This window comes from Thrips palmi, unplaced genomic scaffold (assembly GCF_012932325.1).
Source record: "Thrips palmi isolate BJ-2018 unplaced genomic scaffold, TpBJ-2018v1 HiC_scaffold_16, whole genome shotgun sequence".
NCBI lineage: Eukaryota > Metazoa > Arthropoda > Insecta > Thysanoptera > Thripidae > Thrips > Thrips palmi.
Window position 1 is genome coordinate 8,394,826 of NW_023144625.1, and position 22,480 is coordinate 8,417,305.

The window sequence follows — 22,480 nt, forward strand, 5'->3', positions numbered from 1 at the left end:
TTTCTATCGATATTTCAGGAATATAAATATGAGTAGGTTCTTTGAGAGGTCGGTCTACTGATGATCTGAAGAATGCCAGGACGTTGAGGAAGGCCTTTGGCAACAGCTGGATTGGATGCAGTAGCCGCCCAAAGTTAGCAAAAACAGCTCCTTTCAGATATGCAATTACTTTACTCGACACGTCTAGTTTTCTTATAATATTCACACATATTCCTCGGCCAAATGTATGTGGTGGGGTGGGTTTCAAAAGGGATGGATGTGCTTCGCTTGGGAATAAGTTCATTTGTTTTGAAATAATATCGTTTTATTTTACACAGTTTAGCATTTTACATTCATGAAATGCATGCTTAGGCGCACTTTGTTCACTGTTTGAATGACAAGATGTGCATTTGGTAATGTTGCTAGTTTATCACAATTACAGTCGAACAGGCATCACCAACACGTCTCTGCCCATTATTAATCTAATTCGTAGCTCTATTATCGTAATTACAGACATGTACACAGTACAAAATATTAATTTAACACAGAACGTTAGCTTGGAACCGTCTTGAGGGCGCCGCGGAGGAGAGCCTGGCTACACCTGGGTGTGGCGGTAGTCCCTCGACCTCCAGCTCATGGCGTCGCTGCTGGGCCTCTCTGAAACAGTGAAACAGCACGGGGGAAAAGTGAGAAAGGACTTCTTTGATTAGGACGTGTCGAGACTTCCCAGGCACCTCGCGCCGACGCGCCGTGGAGGCGGTGGCGCGGCTGGCACGGCACTGTGCGCATCGGCGCCGTCAGCCGCCAGGTCACGGATGCAAGTCGACCGCAGTGACACCTGATTCGCCGGCCCGAATGATTCCGAGCCGCGTTTCGCCGCTCCGTCCCTCTCACACCTCGACGAAACGCCCCCGAGTGCGAGGGAGACAGCGTGACGAAAGACTGTCCCACAGTCCGACACCTCGACAAACACACTTCCCACCGTACTGTACTTCCCCTCCCCACCCCACCCCTCCCCTCTCTTTCCATCCCCTCTGGATCCGCCCCGTGCTGGAATCGTCAATAGCCGACGCAACCTTGGTCGACCTGCCCTGGACAGGGTTCTCACGGGGAGCAGGGCGGTCCACGGGTCGGAGATATCGCGGCCATTGGGGGGGGGGGGCTCCCCGGCCCCACAGGGGTTGGTACTGGATTCTGACCTGCAGCCATGAAGAACACGTCGGGGTTCAGCCTGTGATAGACAGGCTGGCGTGGCGGTGGCCCCCCGTGCCCCCCGTGCCCCGCATGGCCCCCGCCCAGTAGCTCCGCCATCGGCGAGGCCATCGGCGTGGGGTGCGACCCGGGGGCGGGCGGCGGCTGGTAGGGCGCTGCCGGGGGCGGCACGGGCGGCGGCGGCCCGGCGCGCGGGGGCGGCCGGTACGTGGCGGGGGCGGAAGGGGGTGGCTCGTCTGTCAGCACTGCAACCAGAACCAGAGCGCCAACCGTCAAAACAAAAATGACTCCTGTTCCGATTCCAACAAAGCTGCAGTTTCTACCGTAAGGCCCGCCGGTTGAGGCAACTTCTCGGGATAACTAAGTCTCGATATTGCCTAGAAGGCAACCAGCCTCTTGGAAACAGGTGCATCGTTATGAAGTTGAGCCCTCTCGTGCTTCGCCACTGCACTGTCGCTTACGTTGAGGTCTACGCTGGAAGGAAGTCCAGAAGTCCTCCCGGCCCCGCTCCTGGTCCCGCTCCTGGTCCCGCTCCTGCTGCTCACGGTTCCTGTCGCGCTCCTGCTCCTCCAGGCGCCGTCGCAGCAGCACCTCCACGCCCGGCGACATGGACAGGGACCCTGCGGACAGAACGGGGGCGTCAACATTTCGGACTTATAGTGTATCCGCCGGATGCTCGGCGTGGTACACTGGCAACGCCGGCAACGCCTGGAACGCACCCTCGCGATGCAGCGAGCCCGCCCACTCGCACGGCATGGGGTGCCTGCTCTCGTACAGGGCGCGCCGGCGTTCCTTGCTGGTCAGGGTGCATTCCTGGAACAGGGAGACGAGACGCACGTGTAAGGCTCTGCCAGGTACAGTGCAAGGCGCGGCGCACAGCACGGGTGGGATAAGCCTTCCCGTCCTCAACAAGCGCCTGTCGTCGTCGGCGGGCAACATGCAGTAGGCAAAAAACCCTCCCGTCAAGCTTAGTCTTAAACTTGGGCTTGAGAGGCTGGACCACAGGTGCCATTAATGCGCCAAAAAAATTTGCCTTTTATTTGGTTAAATTTTTAAAACTTTGCTAACGTTTTTTTCTTGTGCACTACAGGCTTTTTTTTTGGGGCGTGATTTCAGATTTGAGCTGGCCGGGTAATAACGCGTCGTGTCGGCTGGCAGCGCTGGCAGCCTTGAAACTGGAAACTCATTGCGCGCCTTCCAGCCGTTCCAGCCCTCCAGTGTGGGGTGCCCTCGCGAGGCCCTCGACAGGAAGTAGAAGCGCCTCTCCAGCGCGCTTCCAGGCTGTCGGGCTTCCAACGCCGGCCCGGGGTCCGGGGCTGCAGGCTGCGTCCGAGACGGAGCACTCGGTCTCTCTCGCACGCGAACGGAACGCGCCCCATGAGTGCGAGAGAGACAGAGAGAGAGACAGAGAGACGGAGCTTGCGAGAGCACGCGCCCTTGGGGTCCTTGGCTCCGGGGCTACTCTGGGTGCGCACTTTTAATTCTCTGCTCCCGACAAACATCCGCGCAAGCGCGCGCAAGCTCTGGCGAGTGCCAGTTTCGCCCTGCCTCCTTCGCGCTCACAGGGATGCGAGAGAGACAGGGCGAGGAAAAGATCTTCCGGAATCACTCGCCAGGTGGAAAAGTTTAGCTCTCGTTGCTCGGCGGCAAAGGCCGGCAGGCCTTTTCGAAATTGCTGCGAGCACGTGGGCATGCCGCGGGCAAGCGAGATGAAGGTTCAGCAGCACGCCAAATCCGGAGCCAAATTCGCGCAAATTCGTCGGCCTGGCCTCGGCCTCGAGCTCGCCGGCTCGGCGTGGATGATTCTTATTTAATGAGGAAAGGGGAGGGGGCACGAGGCGTCTGCCTTTCGCGTGCCGCGGGTCGGGGGCAGCAGTCTGATTCCGAAAGACGCTTAGTCGCCCTTTCTCTCTCGCGCCTATGCGGGACACCCCATGAGTGCGAGAGAGACAGAATAAGTCTGCAGCAGCCGACAGGGGCCCAGCTGCCTCTCCAGCGGCACCCACGCGCCCCGCGGCCCCGCGGGCCACACGGCCGAGGGCGGCAAGCTCGTTCATCACGAGGAAAGTGAGCGCCTCGTCACGCCGTCACGCCGGTGTCACGCCGCGACGGCCCGCCCCGTGACGTGGCGATGTCACCTGCTTCGACTGACAGCGGACTGACGGCCACTGACGTGACGAGACGAGCGGGGCGCGGCCGCACGGCGCGGCCGGGAAGCCAGCCGGTATGAAAAGTGGGTCGGGGGACCCGACCGGGGGGACCGGGCCGGCCGGCCGGGATCATCAGTTTGTTACGAACGGAACGAGAAGTCCGCATCGGCCGCTCCGCCATTGGCTGCCTTTGGCCACCGCGGTGCGTCTTACGTCACACAGCCGGCACAGCCAAGCGGCCAGCGGGCATCATTGTCTCCAGCCAGGCGCCCAGGGCCTGGGCCCCAGGCTCCAGGAGCGCTGTGCCGGGAGTCCAACTCGCGGCCCTCGCACTACCATCTGCGTCTCCTCGCGGCTCTGACCTCGCAGCAGTTCAATTTAGAACAATCGTCGAAAGCCAAAAACCCGCGCGCTTGGCCAACAGCGCTTTTATTTTCGCTCATGGAGGCAATTTACCTGAGGTGACTGACTCCCCCCTCCACAGCGTACCACGGTGTACCACACATTACGAAGCAATGAGGCGGCTCACCGCAGACGCAAGTTGCACCGCAGAGAGCAGCACTGTAGCGGCGCATCGCGATGCCTCGGCGGAGTCTTTGCGGTCTGCGAGACTGAGGACGACGCGCAGCGGGGGTGTTCAATGCCTCCCCCCCCCCCGGCCACGCCGACCGAGCGGCATGTCAATCAGCAGCGCGAGCTCGCGGCAGTGCAGCGGCGTAGCGGCGTCGAACCAAGGCACGAACAAAAGCCGAAGAAAGAGGTGGCGTCCCGGAAAGAGAGAGGGGGAGTGGCAGGGGCAGGGCAGGGGAGGGCACTTTGAAGAAAAACAGAAACCAGAACAACTGCAACGAGCCCGCTAGTCCTCTGGCGAGGCGACTCGAATGGCGACGGCTAGCAGGCTGATTCCGAGAGCCGTTTTCGTCGCTCTGCCTCTCTCGCACTCGTGAGGCGTCCGGTGGAGGGGCGAGAGAGACAGCGACGGAACTGCCTCTCGGAATCAGCCTGCAGGCCTGGCCGGGCCGGGCCGGGCTGGGTCGGACCGGACGAGAGCGCCGCGGAGTCGCGCTCTCTGCTCTCCGAATCGCCGCGGCTTCCTCGCTTCCTTCCTGCCCAGCTCCAGGACTCCAGGACTCCAGGACTCCAGGACTCCAGGACTCCAGGACTCCAGGACTCCAGGACTCCAGGACTCCAGACTCCAGGACTCCAGGACTCCAGGACTCCAGGACACCAGGACTCCAGGACTCCAGGACTCCAGGACTCCAGGACTCCAGGACTCCAGGACTCCAGGACTCCAGGACACCAGGACTCCAGGACTCCAGGACTCCAGGACTCCAGGACTCCAGGACTCCAGGACTCCAGGACTCCAGGACTCCGAGATATCGTTCCGTTGCGACGCCGTTTCGAACAGCGCTTCGTCTCTCTCGCACCTCCGACGGAACGGACCTGGAGTTCGCGAGAGAGGCAGCACGCTGTTCGAAACCAGCTCGCTGGGCGACGCCAACCAATACAACAAGGAGGCCGTCATGGTGACGAGCCAGATGCAAGTCGGTGGCAAGTCGAGTTCCGTTGGCCGTCGGATCGGCGATACGTGGTTTTGCCTTTAATTGCCCGTGCTGCCCACTTACCCGACGGCCGAACCCTAACGGCAGGTAATGGCCGCCGTGATGGACTCGGGGGTCATGAACCCGGCTGCCTGCATCCGCGGCCTGCTCCACGCTGGCGTGCTCGATGTCAGCGTGCTCTATGGCGGCTGGCTCCATGTGAGCGTGCTTCGTTGCGGCGTCTCTATGTCGCCGAGGTCTCTATCGGCGTGCTCTGTCAGCCGCCGCCTCCTGTCGACGAGCTCCACGGCGGCGTTCCCTGCCCCACGGCGGCGCGGGGCGCGGTGCGACACCCGCAGTGAAAGTGCCCCGATACGTCCTTATCGAGGGGTGAGTCGCCCCGCCGCCCCGCCGCCCCGACAGGCACGCTGCACTGCAAAGACCGGGACCGCCGGGCCAGTCAACCCAACCCACCGCGCCGTGCGCGCCGTGCGGCACACTGTATCGCAGTCACGCCCCGGAGTCGCATCACGCGCACGCCGCCACGGCCAGCGCCCCGCCAGCAACAACAAGAGGCGTGGTGACAGAGTCTACAAACAACAACAATAGGCGGTAGCGCGGCAGCGCGGCGGCGGCGCGAGTCATAATGGCAACTTTCTTCCCGCATCTCCATACAGTGTAGAGCGCGCGTTCATTCATTTCGCGAGTTTACATAATGGCGGCGTAGTAGAGCACGGGGCACGGCGTACCTCCAGCAGCTCGAACCAGTCCTCCAGGCCGTGCGCGGCCCGCAGCAGCACGCGCGGCCGGTCCCGGGTGCTGAGCGCCACCACACTGTAGCTGCGCCGGTTCACCCACTCGGGGGCGTCCAGGTCCACCAGGCGGATCTGCGAAATGAAAACGGCAGGGGCGTTAGGACACTGCATCTTTCGTCGCTCCATCTCTGTCGCACTCCTACGGGGCGCCGCGTGAGTGCGAGAGAGACGGTGCAACGAGTGTTCGGAAAGCTCTGCAGCACGACAAGGGCCTCGCGGAGGTGGAGGGGCGAGGCTTGCGAGGCAGGCGAAGCACCTCGCCGGCCAGCGCCTCGCCTAGCCTCGCTAAATGCAGCGCAACGCAGCCACGCGGCCGCGGCACGCTGCGGCGTGGGAAAGCCCGAGAGCAGCTGCAGCGGCTGGAGCAGCGTGGCACTGGCGGTTCGGACAGATTAGCAGCGTAGCAGCGCGAAGATTGGCTTCGCAGGGGCACGCTGGGCCGCCCGCCGCGCAGCCGTGCGCGCGGCCCACGGGATGCCTACTGCCACGGCGCTCCGCTGGGCGTTGCGGCGTTGCGACACACTGCGAACAGCGCCCAGCGCCCCTCCGCGCTTTGCGCTTCGCGCTTTGCGCTTGGATTGCCGCTTGCGAAACGTCCGGTGCATGTGAACCGTGGCGGCTGCAGGGCAGCTTCACCGGCCCGAGAGGGTTGCGCGCAGCAAAACAGGTTGCAACCGTTTGGAACAGTTTGAGAGCGCGCTCCCGGAGAAATAGTCACCTTGAAGATGAAGTGGCCCATCTGCGACAGGCCGTCCCCCGCGGCGCGCCGCTTGAAGCAGTGCAGGTAGTCACTCGTCAGCACGAAGTAGCGCTCCTTCCAGCGGCTCCACAGGCGCTCGCGCTGCTGCCAGAGGACGCCGCGCTTGATGGCGGGCAGGGCCTGCAAACCCAAGCAAATCCAAATCCCCCTTCAGTGAGGCCGTAAAACGAGCTGTCTCCGTCTCTCTCGCACTCACGGCGCGCCCCGGAAGGGTGCGAGAGAGACGGAGCGACGAATCGGAATCAGGCTACGGCGGGTACTAATCGCGGCACGCATCTTCCAGCAGAAACCTCAAAACGCCCGGCTCGGCTCGGCGATGGTGGCGCGGCGATAACGGAGGCGTGCCCGGCGACGACAAGAAGTGCGCCGCGGCGATGCGGCGATGCACGCCGAGGGGCGTTGACACTTCCTGGTGCCGCGCCGCCGTGCCCAGCCGGGCCGGGCCCTGATTGGGCGCGTGAGTCATCCAAAACGTATTCAAAAGTAAATCGGCGTCCGCGGCGGCACGGCACGGCACGGCGCGCGGCGGCCAGGTGGCGGCGCCGTGCCGTGACTCAGTGGGAGGCAGAGGCGAGGGCAGAGGACTCATCATGCCTGTACCGTCGACAGGCGCAGACACATTTCGTCCGCTATTGGGAGACGCGCTGCCGACTGCCTGACGGCTCGACGCGTGGGAGCGGCCGAGCGGCCATCCTTCAGCGAGAGGCCGCCGGTCGCCTCCTGGTGGATCATCTTCCCGCTCCCGGCGGTTTTGTCTACCGACAGGGAAAATCTCATTCAACGAACGTTAATGAAAGCAGATGATACTCGTTTGGTTTTCTTCTGGGCTCATTAGTATGGGCTCATTCCAAAGATAGTTCTTAAAATCTCATTCAACGAACGAGGCCGAGCTGGCGCCGAAGCCGGCACGAGCTGAGCAGAGCCGAGGTCTGCCCGAGTCACCCACCCTTTGAGACGTCCGCGCAGGCTGCGCCTCACCGCCAGCCAGCCAGCCAGACACACCAGCCCGCCCCGGCGGCCAGCCCCTATTATATTGTTAGGATACGCGCTTGGTTTCTGGACTCGAGAGTAAAAGCACGCTGACACCTTCATGTGTACAGTATTTATAAGTATGTTTCAAGTGTGGTGAAGGTATCATCTGCTAAAAACCGTATGCGGCAAATCAAAAACCGTATGAGGCAGACCAAAAGCCGTATACGGCAAACAAAAAACCGTATGCGGCAAATCAAAAACCGTATGAGGCAGACCAAAAGCCGTATACGGCAAACAAAAAACCGTATGCGGCAAATCAAAAACCGTATGAGGCAGACCAAAAGCCGTATTTGGCAAACAAAAAACCGTATGCGGCAAATCAAAAACCGTATGAGGCAGACCAAAAGCCGTATACGGCAAACAAAAAACCGTATGCGGCAAATCAAAACCCGTATGAGGCACACCAAAAGCCGTATACGGCAAACAAAAAACCGTATGCGGCAAATCAAAAACCGTATGAGGCAGACCAAAAGCCGTATACGCAAACAAAAAACCGTATGCGGCAAATCAAAAACCGTATGAGGCAGACCAAAAGCCGTATACGGCAAACAAAAAACCGTATGCGGCAAATCAAAACCCGTATGAGGCAGACCAAAAGCCGTATACGGCAAACAAAAAACCGTATGCGGCAAATCAAAAACCGTATGAGGCAGACCAAAAGCCGTATACGGCAAACAAAAAACCGTATGCGGCAAATCAAAAACCGTATGAGGCAGGCCAAAAGCCGTATACGGCAAACAAAAAACCGTATGCGGCAAATCAAAAACCGTATGAGGCAGACCAAAAACCGTATACGGCAAACAAAAAACCGTATGCGGCAAATCAAAAACCGTATGAGGCAGACCAAAAGCCGTATACGGCAAACAAAAAACCGTATGCGCCAAATCAAAAACCGTATGAGGCAGACCAAAAGCCGTATACGGCAAACAAAAAACCGTATGCGGCAAATCAAAAACCGTATGAGGCAGACCAAAAGCCGTATTCGGCAAACAAAAAAACCCTATGCGGCAAATCAAAAACCGTATGAGGCAGACCAAAAGCCGTATACGGCAAACAAAAAAACCCTATGCGGCAAATCAAAACCCGTATGAGGCAGACCAAAAGCCGTATACGGCAAACAAAAAACCGTATGCGGCAAATCAAAAACCGTATGAGGCAGACCAAAAGCCGTATACGCAAACAAAAAACCGTATGCGGCAAATCAAAAACCGTATGAGGCAGACCAAAAGCCGTATACGGCAAACAAAAAACCGTATGCGGCAAATCAAAAAACCCTATGAGGCAGACCAAAAGCCGTATACGGCAAACAAAAAACCGTATGCGGCAAATCAAAAACCGTATGAGGCAGACCAAAAGCCGTATACGCAAACAAAAAACCGTATGCGGCAAATCAAAACCCGTATGAGGCAGACCAAAAGCCGTATACGGCAAACAAAAAACCGTATGCGGCAAATCAAAAACCGTATGAGGCAGACCAAAAGCCGTATACGGCAAACAAAAAACCGTATGCGGCAAATCAAAAACCGTATGAGGCAGACCAAAAGCCGTATACGGCAAACAAAAAATCTCATTCAACGAACGCTAATAAAAGCAGATGATACTCGTTTGGTTTTCTTCTGGGCTCATTAGTATGGGCTCATTCCAAAGATAGTTCTTAAAATCTCATTCAACGAACGAGGCCGAGCTGGCGCCGAAGCCGGCACGAGCTGAGCAGAGCCGAGGTCGAGGTCTGCCCGAGTCACCCACCCTTTGAGACGTGGCAGGCGGAGAGGGATTGTCAATGTGGCGCGCGGGCCGTCGCGCGCGAGGAGGGGGTAGGGGGTGCCAGGCTGCGCCTCACCGCCAGCCAGCCAGCCAGACACACCAGCCCGCCCCGGCGGCCAGCCCCTATTATATTGTTAGGATACGCGCTTGGTTTCTGGACTCGAGAGTAAAAGCACGCTGACACCTTCATGTGTACAGTATTTTTAAGTATGTTTCAAGTGTGGTGGAGGTATCATCTGCTAAAAATTGACGTCTGTGCCGGACTGGAGGACTGGAGGTTGGAGTTTCCAAGGGCGGAGGCTTCGCCCCGCTTCGCGCGCTGCGGGCGAGGGCACTGCTTTTCGCGGAGACTGTACCCCGACCGCAGAAGCGGCAGAAGGATGAACACATCAGGGCGCGTTTCCAGTGGCGTGGGCGCTGTGGCGGGGCTGGCGGGGCTGGCGAGCCTCAGGTGGTGCGGGCCACGCTGCGGGCCCGACGGCGCGAGCTTAGAGTATCAATGCCGTGACGTAAGCCGCGAGACACGCGTTCGAGTCCCGACGGCGGCGCACAGTTTTCGCTTTTCACTTGGGCGTTCGTAATTAGGGCATAAATCCCATGGACGAGCGCTCCGCTCCGCCTGGCCGAACTGCCAAACGGCTCTCGCGCCGGGCCTTACGCGTCTCACGGCAACGGGCTTTGAACACGGGCGGGGCTCGCTAGCCTCACCCAAGGCGCCAAGGCCCACCCGGTTCCGGAAGACGGAGAAGACGAGGCAGGAATCCGAGTCCGCATTGCAGTGGCGCGGCACCGCGGCACCGCGGCGCTAGCGCGCTAGCCGGCCTCCCAAGGTGGTCTACTCCGCGGCCCGTGCCCGGTGCCATTCCCGAGTGGTTAGCGTGGATCCGCGGTCCGTGGCGGTCCGGGACGACAGGAGGCAGGACGGAGTCAGGACGCGGAGGACACGCAGCGTCTCCGCCAGGGCCGCCTGCTTGGGCCTGCTTGGGCCTGCTTGGCGCTGTACAGTGGGCCAGAAGACCGGTGGAGGCGGCCAAAGCTCTAGACGCGCTTTGAGCTCCAGAGTTGCTAAATGGGACTCGAACTGAACGTGTGACCCCACCAATGGATTCCTCGTTCGGAGAGCAATCCATTGGTGGGGTCACACGTTCGATTTGAGGCTCATTTAGCGACTCTGGAGCTCAAAACGCGTCTCGAGTTTTGGCCGCCTCCACCGGTCTTCTGGCCCACTGTGCGCTGTGGCGCTCTTGGCCTGGCTTGGCACGCGCGGACGACGCGCCCTTGGGCCTTGGCGGTCTCGTCGCAACGCGCAGCGCAGCGTCCCGACCCATTCCGATGCAGGATACCGCGGACCGCGGCAGTAACGGCCAGCGCTCAATTTGCCCCGCAATTTGCGGACAGCTAATAAAAGAAAAATTGTTTGTTGTTTTTGTTGTGTTTTTCGCTTAAACGAATGACATGTTTTCTCTGCTTTCGCGTCCGCGTCCCTGTGACAGCGGCAGCGGCACGACAGCAGGCGAGCAGCACTTTGATTTGAGCGGCGCTCTCGGTACGCGCCGTCATCCTTTCTGACGACTTCTCTCTCTCTCTGTCGCTCTGCCTGGCGGTCGCCGTCGCCGTCCTCGTCTCCGCGGCGGAGAAAACGGCGGCAGGCTCTGGACATTGTTTCCGACACCACCGCGGGGCTGCTTGCTCCCGCTCCCGAAACACGAAATGAACGGAGCCGCGCAAAAAGCATGAGCCGTGGGATGAGCAGCGGAAGGCCGGCAGACCGGAAGCCGGGCGCCAAATTGGTCGCTATCGAGCTATCGAGCTATCGAAACGAAAGCATCGAGAAACGGCGTGGCGCCGCCGCCATTCAGCCGCCGCTCTTTGCTGGCTTCGCTGGCTTCGCTGGCTTCGCTGGCGCTCCCTTCGGAATTTAATCTGCGTTCTGGCGGTGCCAGCGTGCCAGCCGCTCGCGCATTTCGCATTTCGCACCGGGCTGCGGAAGCGCGGCTAGTGCTGCGGGCAGTATCAGAGCCATCTATCGCGGCGGCCGAGCAGAGTGAGCGAGAGAGAGAGACAGACGGAGAGCTCTATTCGCAGGGTGGTCTGCAAATAAGCTCAGCCAATCGCACCATCGCGCGCGTTTCGCGTCGTTCGCGGCCCCGCGGTCTGCTGCCGCTGCGGGCCCCGCCCCGCCCCGCCCCGCCCCGCGTCCGTCGAACGGCGTTGACGTAATGTTGCATCGCCGCTGCCCTCCCTGTGAATAATCAGAGAAAGCAGCAAGCAGCCCGTCATCCCGAGTCCCGGGCGTGGGGCGTGGGGCTCGCTGCGTGCCACGCCGGCCGGCCGGCCAGGCAGAGGCAGCCACTCGGGCAGCCACAATGCCATGACATTTCCAGAGACCGGCGAACGGCCGAACGGAGTCTTCGTCGTGAGTTGGCGCGCGAGATCGGGCCAGCCAGCCTGCCGCCCTACCGTGCCTCGCCATGCCCTCCCTGCCATGCCCTGCCCTGCCATGCCCTGCCCTGCCCTGCCTGCGAGACGATGAGCAGCGGGTTGCGGCAAGACACTGGAGGCCCGACCCAGCCCAGACGAACCCCATCCTCGGTGCGTTTCAGCACGACCGCCAGAAACGGATTCGCGCATGCAGTCAGTGAGGGGCACCACCGGCACCGCTTCGTCGCTCTGCCTCTCTCGCGCTCTAGGGCGGCCCTTGGGGATGCGAGAGGGACAGGGCGACGCGGCCGTTCGAAGTGAGCGTGCGGTGTGCGCGCCGCGGGGCGTCATGCTGATCCTCCCCTCCCCTCCCCTCGTCCCTCACTCGACACCTTTCACGGCCAACAGTGCCGCACGCGCCGAAGCCACGCCGCTGGAGCACTCGAGTTCGCCCCGCGAAAACAAGACACCTGAAAAATCGGGAGCGGCATGATGGCGTTTGGCGGTGTGCCGTACTGCTAGCAGTCTAGCAGTCTGCTATACACTCTGCTCCGGCCTGCCCTGCCCCGGGCTGGCCGTGCCCTGCGCGGCCCGTTCTGCCGTTCCCGTGACATTTCCTGAAAGTCCAGGTAACGAGGCGGTGGCAGCAACAACAACAGCAGCAGCAACAGCAGCAACAACAACAGCAGCAACAACAACAACAAGCACAGCGCCGCACACTAATAGGCCGGGGCGCCACGAGGCACGTTTAAAAAGCGCGCGCCGCTCGCGTTTGACTTTTTATTGCGTGTGTGTGCGTCTCCCCTCCGCGCCGCGCGAGTCAAAGCGGGCATTCCCCGAACGAGGAGCTCAGCCGCTTTCAAATCGACGCAGAGGGCGAAAAAAGATGGTAATTTGAGGTCGGTTGCTTTTTCGCTATTGTATTTTTTTTAACGACGGTCCGACTGTCGACACGCGAAGGCATAGCCATCCAGCCGATTTTGGCAGGCACGGATGGAAGAAGACTCTTCTCCTGCAATTTTGCCGGCACCGCGCTGCTGCAATGTTTGCTTCGTGCAGCCCCCCCCCCTTCCCCCTCCCGCCCCCGCGTTGCCCCGCGCTTGCCGCGGTCCGCTGACGGTGAAAGCGCGGTGCAGCGAACTAAGGGCCAGCACCGCCAGCACGACGGCGAGGCCCGGCCGCGGCCGCCCGGCCCGGCTTGGCTGCGTGCGGGGGCTCCCTTAAAGGGAGCCTTAAGGGATCTCGACGGCGCTACACGCCCTCACGGCCACCAAGGCGTTGGCGCTTGCCGCTTCGTGAGGCCCGGTCGTCGCGGACCTGGCCCGGCCACCCCGTTTGCCGGCTGGCCGACGTGACAGGCGGAAAATAAGATAAATTGAAAATTAGGGTCGGTCGTTCGCAGGGCCACGTTCCCGCGGTCCTCATTCCCATTCCTGTTTTAATCGAGTGCCAAAAGAGGAAAGGCTGCCCTGGCCGGCCCTGCCCGGCCCGCGGCAAGGGCGAGGCGTGGGGCCGTGGAGCCAGCCAGCCGGTCACGCCGAATCCTGGATAACCGAGGCGTGGGCGGCCCCGCCGGACCGGGCGGGGGTCAAGATGGCCGTGTTTCGCAATGCGCATCGGCGTGCGCAGCGCCATCGCGCCATGAGATCCGCGTGATCGAGCCAGGCAGCCAGCCAGCCAGCCAGCCAGCCAGCCAAGCAGCCAGGCAGGCAGAGCCGGGCGAATTCGCCGCTCGCCCCGCGAGACGTTGGCCAACATCGCCAATAATTAATGCGAATCATTGTCCAGCCGGAGGCGTTGCGTCAAGCCGCGCGCGCCGTGGAGGGACTGTGAGAAACGGCTGGCGACTGCCACGGGGTGGTTTATCGCGTGCGCGGAGTATCACCGCGTCCCCGGAAGCAGAACGCCCCGCCCCGCCCCGCCCCGCCCGGCACGAGCGCGATAATTCCGGGCCAGGGTCTTCCTCCAATCAATTGGCCGCAGCCAGTCGCGCGCGTGAGCAGCCCGAGGGCCGCAGTGGGGCGGGGCGGGGCGGGGCGGGGCGGGGCGGGGCGGGGCGGGGCGGTTTGACATTTGCAGGTGTGCCAACCCGGAGTCACGCAGCAGACAGGGCGGTGGCCGCGGATACGGCCCAGCATCCCCGTGCGTACGGGACTGCGCACGTGAACGCGACGAGCACCGCGTCGACGGGAACGCCCCGCCCCGCCCCGCCCCGCCCGACGGCGGCCTTGATGCTATCTCGGCGGGCCCCTATGGCATCCAGGCACCTGCTGCGTGGCGGGGCAGCGCGGGGCAGCGCACGTTCCTTGGGCACGCGTGCAGTGCGGTACCGTACGTGAAGTGGACTGGCCGTCCGTCGCCGCGATGTCGCGATGTCGCGATGTCGCGATGTCGCGATGCCGCGATGTCGCCGTCTTGTCGTCTGGCCCGGCCGTACGGGACACCGGACAGGCGCCGCACTGCGCCGCACGCTATCTTGGTGGCCGCCCCGTGGAGCGCCGAGCACGCCCAGCGCCGCGATGAGCGGAGGACATGATGATACCCTGTGGGCACTCCGGGCACTCCGTGGGCCGAGTAGCCGCCAAGCGGTTGGTCGAAATGTCAACGGCTCTCTCAGAATGGCGGGACGGACTGACTTTGCGGGGACTTTTGGCTTCACTTCCTCGGCTTCCTCCCTAAGCACGCCGGTTAATGATACCCCCGCGGCAGGTCCGCAGAGAGCTGTCTGCTGCCTGCAACTGGCCGGGGGAGTCGAACTACCACTCCACCCGGTGATACTACCGGCGCGTAATGCACCAGGTTGGCGTCGTCCACTTTTCCCGGAGCGGGGAGGTTTACATGTGGGCCGCCGAGGTAAGGGGAAACGGGGCCGCGCGGCCGGGCACGCTGACGGCCAGGCCACGTCCCGCCACGGCCCGCCACGGCCCGGCACTTGAGACGCGCGGGCAACAGCTGGAGAATAGGTACTTGACCTCCTGCACGGACGCTCGTCTCCGCCACTCCGCCACTCCGCCTTCGCTCGCTGCAGCTGCTGGAAAACTCCTTCGAATCGAAAACGCCCCGCCCCGCCCCGCCCCGCCCTCCTGCCGGCCTTTGTCTTTGGAGTGATTCAAGTTCAAGCGAGTCGGCGTTACGGCGCGACGGTCGCGGCCCCGTCCGTGCAGAAGCGGTCCGATTCTGGACAGTGCTCTCGCCTCTCTGTCTCTGTCGCGCTCGTGGCGCGAGAGGGACTGACAGACGAGGCGCTCTGCGGTCCGCCGAGCCTGGCTGCTCGCTCGAGGCAGTAAAGCATGCAAAACGGTTTCCCGCGGGGGCGAGGCCGGCGAGGCCGGCGAGGCGTTCTGCCCGAGACGCCCTGTCGACAGTGCCGGCCGGCTGCCTACCCGCATGACAGCCTAACTAGAGTCCCCCACTGGAGGACTCGTGGCCGCCAAACGCGGCGCGGCAATCGCCAAACGCGCGGCGTGTCGCGTGTCGCGTGTGTCGCTCCATACAAAGCGGCGCGCGGACAGCCCATGCAGTATGCAGATGGGCGCCGAGGCCGAGCGGCCGCAAAGGCAACGCCGGCGTGCACATGGACGGCGTGGACGCGCACACCTCAATGTCGCCAAGCGCCACCCCGCGACACCTGTCCGCCGCCGCGACACCTCGCCGGAAGGCAGGGGGGGGGGGGGGGCACTCCAGCGGTGGCCCCACCTCCAAGTCTACACCTTGCACAACGGCGACATGACTACGGCGACCTCCAGCAGGGCGATAACAGCGCGCAAGGATGAACCAACTTGGAAGCCGGTGCCAATGTGTGTGTCAAGGCGTGTTTGTGCGTTTCGGCGCGCGCGGGCTTGTTCGTGGGCGTGTTCGCGGCCCGGGGGGCGCGGCCGGGCGGGGCTGCTCTAGATCGGAAGTGTTACTCAACCCTTTGAGAGAAAAACGGAGCCGCGAGACCGCAGTAGCTGGAAGAGATAAGAGGCATCGCTATCAGTCCAGTATCGGCGCGCCCAACCCGACGACGGCGTGGTGGCGCGCGGCCCGTCACGCCCCTCCGCACACACACACACACACTCACACACAGCTGTGCGGACGCAGCAGTTTCCTCTGCAATCGGCAGAAAATGGAACCGGCCGACCATAGTTGCAGGCGAGCGGGGCGGGCGGGCTTGATAATAACGCCATAGCCCTCCTTGCTCCGTGGTGCGTACACGCAGGCGCGCGCGCACAGTGTGCCACACACACGAGCACGCGCGGGCGCGCACGTGAATGCCGAAAGGAAGCGGAGCAGGGAGCGCCCGCATGGGCAGGCACTGGCAGGCAGCAGGTCTGTTCTGTATCGAGCCGGGCCCCGCGCCGGGTAGGCAGCCCCGCCTCGCGCGTCGCACCGCTGTGCTGCGGCCTGCCTACCCCGCGCTCGTCGGGCGGCGAGGAGGGCCTGGATGGGCCTGGCTAGCACCAGCACCGCAGCCCGCACCGCCACCGCCATCATCATCATCGTTGGGTCATTAGTCGCGTGGTGGCGGCCTGGCCGGGCCTGGCGGCCAAACTCAATCATAATGACAAAGAGATCGGGCCGGCCGGCCGTTGTGGACTGCCAGCGTGTGCGGCGGGCAGTGCGGCGTGCCTCCACGGCGGCCTCCACCGGCTCGGCGCCGCGGGCCGTGGGGCCGGCATGGCACCCATCGGCAGCGGCGCGACATTGTGTCTGAAAGAAAGCTCCGTGATTGGGAGTGAAAGGAAGTTCACCTGGTAAGAGTCGAGCTGGGGCTGCGGCCCGAGGCCGAGCGCCCCGAGGGGTCGCAGCCTGTTGAGCCGCGCCAGGCTCGACGTGTCCATCAGGGAGGACACCGGCGTGAGCCGCGGCGAGTCCAGCAGGGAGGCGGCGGGCGAGTGCTCCTGGTCATGCTCCTCCGTCAGGCTGAGCGAGTCCAGCAGCGAGGGCGGCGGCGACGGCCGGACGTCCATGGAGTACGGCAGGGACAGCGGCCGGCCGCCGCCCGTGCGCACGAAGTCGAACACGGGCCGCGCCAGGCTGGAGCCGGACCGCGACGCCGCCCCGCCCGAGAAGCCCGAGAAGGCCGAGGACATGGTGGACGGGCGGCCGTTGCCGCCGTTGGCCGCCATGGCCTTGCGGCCGTCCGCGGGGGTCAGCCCCGGACGCGCAGCACGCGACGCCCGCGGCGACCTGGGCGAGCGCGGCATGTCCAGCATGCGGTGGTGGTCCAGCACGAAGGCGGGCGGCGGCGGGCCGCGGTGCTGCGTCTCGGCCAGCATGGTGGCGGCGGGCGCGGTGCTGACTCAGAGCATATCCTGGGGCGGGCCTGTGAGGTGGCAGGCAGGCGGCGCTTCGAAGAGTACACACACACTCTCGTACACACGGATCGCGACGAAGGCCTCGGGGCGCCTTGGGCTCCACGAGGAACCGCGGGGTCGTCGTCGCACCCTGACCTGACTCGAGGAACGTCCGCGTCGGACTGGGCTGGCCGCGCTGGCCGCGCTGGCGGGGCCCCGGGCCGGCGTGCACGGCGGGGCGTGGCGGGGCGGCGTGGCGGCGATGCAGGCGGAGAGTGGGGCCGCCACGCCGCCACAGCGAGCGCGGCACCGCGGCACCACGGCGGGGCGGTAGGAGTGCGCGGGCCTCTCTCCGGCGTCTTTGTGCACGTTGTGCACCGACCGGACTGTCCCTCCCCCGACAGCCCGACAGCCCGACAAGCAAGGGTGCTCGGCGACGGCGGGCGAGGGCGCGACACTGGAACCCTCCCAAAAATAAGACGCGAAACGTTTAGTTCGGCCTTTGCCATTAACTCGGCCTTCTCGGCGCGTTGAGTCACGCCGACCGCACGCCTTGGACCTGCGGAGCGCTGCGGAGTGGCAAAGTGGCGGGGAGGGAGTCAGACGGCGAGGCGGCAGGCGGCAGGTCGTGGAAGCGAGATGACATCACCGAACCTACACGGCGACATCTGCGGAACACACAGCCTGCCGGCTTGCCCTACCCAGCCGCGCCGGCGTCTCCTGCAGTTGCTCGAGGGAGCGTCGCGACGCTCATCCGAACCGCAAGGAGCGGCTTGCAACTGCCTTGCAGTGTCGCGGAGCATCGCGGCGCCAACCTTGCATTCCTTATGCAAAGCGCTTCGCTCGTCTTGCCCGCGATGCCGCGATTTGCTGTCTACTAGCCGTGGTGACGATGATGACGATGATGACGTTGATGACGGTGACACGGCGCCGCCCCATCCCGGAGCGCGGTGTGCGCGGCGCTGGAGAGAGGGAGGGGGGGGGGCATGGAGGCTCGCGGACGACGGCGACCCTCCCGCCGTCACCACTTCGACTTCGTGCTGAGGCGGCAGCGGTTCGGTGATGGGAGCGCGCGATAGAGCACAGCACCACTCGGTCGCTTGCTGTCTGCAGTCGAGAAGGCGATGACCATCTAGCCCCCAATCCAGGTGGCTAATGACGACCAAACGCACCGCCGTGCCGGCCTCGAGTTGTGTTTCGGACGCGGCGGGGGCTGGGGCGGTATCGGCGGGGGCGCGTGGCGCCGCGCCGGCAGCTGGGGGTGCAGCCGGCGTGGCCTTGGCGGCGGAGCCCGAGGTTCACGGACGCCGTGCTCGTTCATCACGGCCTGTCGGATTCCAGCCGCTCCAGCCGCCCCAGCCCTGCGCAGGTGTCCTTGCGCGGCGGCGCGGCCCAGGGCGCGGCGGTGCGGCGCGGGGTGGCGGCCGATTCAACTGGTAGGGCGCGGTAGAGGGTCGCGCTCTTGAGGGTGGCGGTGTCGGCGGCGGGTTGAGCAGGGTTGGCTTGTGCTTGGCGGGCGCCATGCTGCAGGGCGTGCCGGGCGTGCAGCCTCCCACCCCTCAGCCCTGCCGTGCCAATGCCGTGGCCACGGCTCACCCCGCGCCTCGCTATTGGCGTGAGGGCACTCAACAGGTCCATGACCCCAGCCAGATCCTGGCCTGGCCCCGGGGCCACGCCCGACACCCGCCCACCCTGGTCGCTCTGCCTCTCTCGCACTCATGGGGCGTCGCGCGTCGCGCAGGGATGCCAGAGAGACAGAGCGACCGCCATCATGCCGCCATCCGGAATCGAGCCCGTCACTCCGGCCGCGCGGAGTCAAGAGAAGCATCCCCGCCCCGCCTCGAGCCTCGCGGTGCCAAGTGATGAATGGGGATGAGGGGGAGGGGAGGGAGCTGGAGTGTGAGTTATTCCAGCGGTTCTGGACTGTATGCACGGTGGGTCGCAGCCAGAGAAAGGTCTTTCCATTCCAGAGTATACATTCTTGTGCGGTGACACAAGACCATACACTGTACATTGTCTCATCCAAGGCCCTACCCCATTCATTCAGTCTGCGGGGAAACGCCGAGTGAGCTAGCATTGCAGGCTCGCCTTTTCCACAGCCTAAGCCGTCCTAAGACGAGCCGGATGCCTCCAAACGCCCTTGAGGTATGGAGATTTTGTTTCACGCGCACACTGAGCTCCGTTTTTGAGTTCATGTCATCTCCTTCGGTTCTGTCGATGAATCAGGTAGGTCAGTCATCCACAAACGCCGAGCGGGCAGGCAGCCCATCGTGCACCTCCACCTGTACCTTCCCCCTCCCCTCCAACCCACCACTGCCTCTTCAAACTAGTTTTTAATCGTTGTCTGATTTGCCTGACTGAAAGGATGGTGGTCTTCTGGTTTGAAGAGCGACGCCTTTATCTGAGTTTGGTAGTCCGTGACGAGGAACCCGCGAAGTTTCATTGAAATTTTGCACAAAAGCGTCAAGTTGGGGGCTTTTGCGCGTGGTACGTTGGTAGGAGTGTCACGTGGTTCAGGGAACGAAAAGGCTCCGAGAAGGCGGCGGGCCGCGGGAACCAACCTCCTGTCTGTTTCATTGTTGGGGTTCACATTACTCCCGGTTTTAGAATTTTCAAACAATGGCAGCCATAAGCTTGTTGAACCCTAAAGCCGAGTTCGCTCGTGCCGCTCAAGCCCTCGCTGTGAACATCTCAGCAGCCAAAGGAATTCACGATGTGATGAAGACAAACCTTGGCCCCAAGGGAACCATGAAAATGTGAGTACGACATAACCCTACCGGCGCACCCCATGTGGCCCCATCTTATCGATAAAATGCTGTAATTTGGTGTGTTTACTTTTCCGTCTGCCGTTTAAGATCGCGTTGTTGAATGGCTGACTCGTATTTGACGTTTTTTCGGCCTGGTTCAGTTACTTAATCTTTGATAGTGATTTGGTTGAGGACCCGTGACTTCTGGGAGGCCTGTGAGCTGCTGAAACCAGCGTTCAGATTCTGCGTCTTTTTTTACGATTTGGTTGCGGAGATAATCCCAGCCGTTCATTCATTGAATTTCAGTTTGACATTGACAAACATCAGATAGTTCCAGGCTGCTATGATCATTTGTGACTTGTGTCGTATGGTGTGCACCTGTTTTTACTTTTGATTCTTAAAACTTACGTTCAATGAATTCGGCAGTAATTTTTGTGAAATATTCATTAATTTAAGTTCAATTGCCTCATTGAGTAAAGCTTTTCTACTCTTGTTACTATTTCTGATATTTTGTACTAATCTTGGAGGTTATGTTCACCATTGTTATTTTGTTGTGATCCCAATATTATTTTCTTGTTCTCCCACTCAGGTTGGTGTCCGGTGCTGGGGACATCAAGATCACCAAGGATGGCAATGTATTGCTTCATGAGATGCAGATCCAGCACCCGACTGCTTCTCTGATTGCTCGTGCTTCAACAGCTCAGGATGACATGACTGGTGATGGCACAACCTCAACTGTCCTGCTCATTGGAGAGCTGCTAAAGCAAGCAGATTTGTTCATTGCTGAGGTGCGTATCTGCACTGTCTATTTATCTATTTTTGCTGTCCCTGTTGCTTAATTTTTCATGGTGTGACACTGATCATTTTGCTCACTCAGGGTCTGCATCCCCGCATCCTTACTGAGGGATTTGAACAGGCAAGAAAGAAAGCTGTAGAGGTCCTTGACTCAATGAAAATCCCCACTGAGGCCAAGAGGGAAAGCCTGATTGATGTTGCCAAGACTTCCCTGGCCACCAAGGTGCACCCCAAGCTGGCAGCAGTGCTCGCTGGAGTTTGCGTTGATGCTATTTTAGCAATTAGACAGGACAAGAAACCAGTTGACCTTCACATGATTGAAATGATGGAAATGCAGCACAAAACTGAAATGGAAACCACTCTCATCAAAGGTCTGGTCATGGACCATGGTGCCAGACACCCTGACATGCCCAAGCGTGTTGAAAATGCCTACATTCTGACCTGCAATGTGTCTATGGAGTATGAAAAGAGTGAAGTCAACTCTGGCTTTTTCTACAAATCGGCTGAAGAAAGGGAGAAGCTTGTTTTGGCCGAACGTGAATTCATTGAAAACAGAGTGAAGAAAATCATTGAACTGAAGAAGAAGTTGTGTGATGGTACCGACAAAACCTTTGTTGTCATTAATCAGAAGGTCTGTTAATATTACTATTAATAATGAATTATTTTCTACTGTACATCCAAAATTTGTGTATCCTGAATTAAATTTTTGTTCAGGGTATTGACCCCATGTCTCTGGATATGCTCGCCAAGGAGGGCATCATTGGACTGCGTAGAGCCAAGCGCCGTAACATGGAGCGTCTTGCTCTTGCCTGCGGTGGTATGGCTGTCAACTCAGTTGATGATCTGGATGAAAGCTGCCTGGGTTATGCTGGACTTGTTTATGAACATGTGCTGGTAAGTTATGACAATTTTTTTTATTAAGGACAAAAATTACTTTGAATGCATTAAGGCATGCCTTATCAAAGACTTTCTTTTTGTTTGCAGGGTGAAAACAAATACACATTTGTAGAGGAATGCAAGTTCCCTCAAAGTGTGACTATCCTCACTAAAGCACCCAACAAGCACACATTAGTCCAAGTCAAAGATGCCATTCGAGATGGACTTCGTGCTGTGAACAACACTTTACTAGATGGTAAATTGCTCTCTTTTTTAGGATATGAAAGAAAACATAATTTCAATCAGCTTTTTGATATGTCTTAATCTTATTGTACTGACTTGTTTTTCAGAATGTGTTGTTCCTGGAGCTGGTGCTACAGAAATAGCCACTCACCGAGAGCTGATGAAGTACAAGGAAACAGTCAAGGGCAAGGCCCGTCTTGGCATTCAAGCTTTTGCTGAGGCATTGCTAGTTATTCCTAAGACCCTAGGTAAGCCCATACTGTCTAATTTATTTATCTGATGGATCTCTTAAATGGCTCTTTACACTTGGAATTTTTACTTGTTAACAGCTGTGAACAGTGGTTTTGATTCACAAGACACCATAGTGAAGCTACAAGAGGAGGCTATTGCCACAGGTGAAGCTGTTGGTCTGGATATTAACTCTGGTGAAGTTTTAAAACCAGCAGAAGCAGGAATCTATGACAACTTTATTGTGAAGAAACAAATTATCAACTCTTGGTAAGTTTGACAACAAAGAAAAAGTTCTTATGAAATTTTTAGAGTTCATGAAATGACTTCTTCTTTTATTTTTCAGCACTGTCATTGCTAGCAATCTTCTCTTGGTTGATGAGATTATGAGAGCTGGTATGTCATCACTGAAGGGTTAAGAAGATCTAAACCAAGTCTTAAGTAATCCTTCTACCATCCACTGAAAATGTGGAAGCTTCTACACTTAACATATGTATTATCCGGTGGGACCTTGCTTTTGCATTTATCTTAATTTATTCACACCATTTGGTGGGTCTCTAATTTACATATTGCTCTGCTTGTTATTTTTTCCAGTATCTGCATTAAAATCTGTTCTAATTTAGTGTTTAAGAACAACC

The 22,480-nt window shown here is 60.2% G+C and overlaps 2 protein-coding genes across 2 annotated transcripts; one reads left to right on the plus strand and one right to left on the minus strand.

The window, feature by feature from the left end:
- Positions 1 to 305: 305 nt before the first annotated feature.
- LOC117642316 lies at positions 306 to 17,124 on the minus strand. Its single transcript, XM_034380390.1, has 6 exons — positions 16,408 to 17,124; positions 6,416 to 6,577; positions 5,632 to 5,769; positions 1,911 to 2,004; positions 1,638 to 1,811; positions 306 to 636 (listed from the first exon to the last, which is right to left on the minus strand). Exons 1-6 carry the CDS (start codon positions 16,933 to 16,935, stop codon positions 575 to 577), a joined length of 1,158 nt encoding a protein of 385 aa, XP_034236281.1. The 5' UTR covers positions 16,936 to 17,124; the 3' UTR covers positions 306 to 574.
- Positions 17,125 to 19,485: 2,361 nt separating this feature from the next.
- Positions 19,486 to 22,472, plus strand: LOC117642102 (T-complex protein 1 subunit zeta). Its single transcript, XM_034379940.1, has 8 exons — positions 19,486 to 19,709; positions 20,290 to 20,488; positions 20,578 to 21,126; positions 21,210 to 21,389; positions 21,480 to 21,627; positions 21,722 to 21,862; positions 21,944 to 22,112; positions 22,189 to 22,472. Exons 1-8 carry the CDS (start codon positions 19,573 to 19,575, stop codon positions 22,259 to 22,261), a joined length of 1,596 nt encoding a protein of 531 aa, XP_034235831.1. The 5' UTR covers positions 19,486 to 19,572; the 3' UTR covers positions 22,262 to 22,472.
- The last annotated feature ends 8 nt before the right edge of the window (positions 22,473 to 22,480 follow it).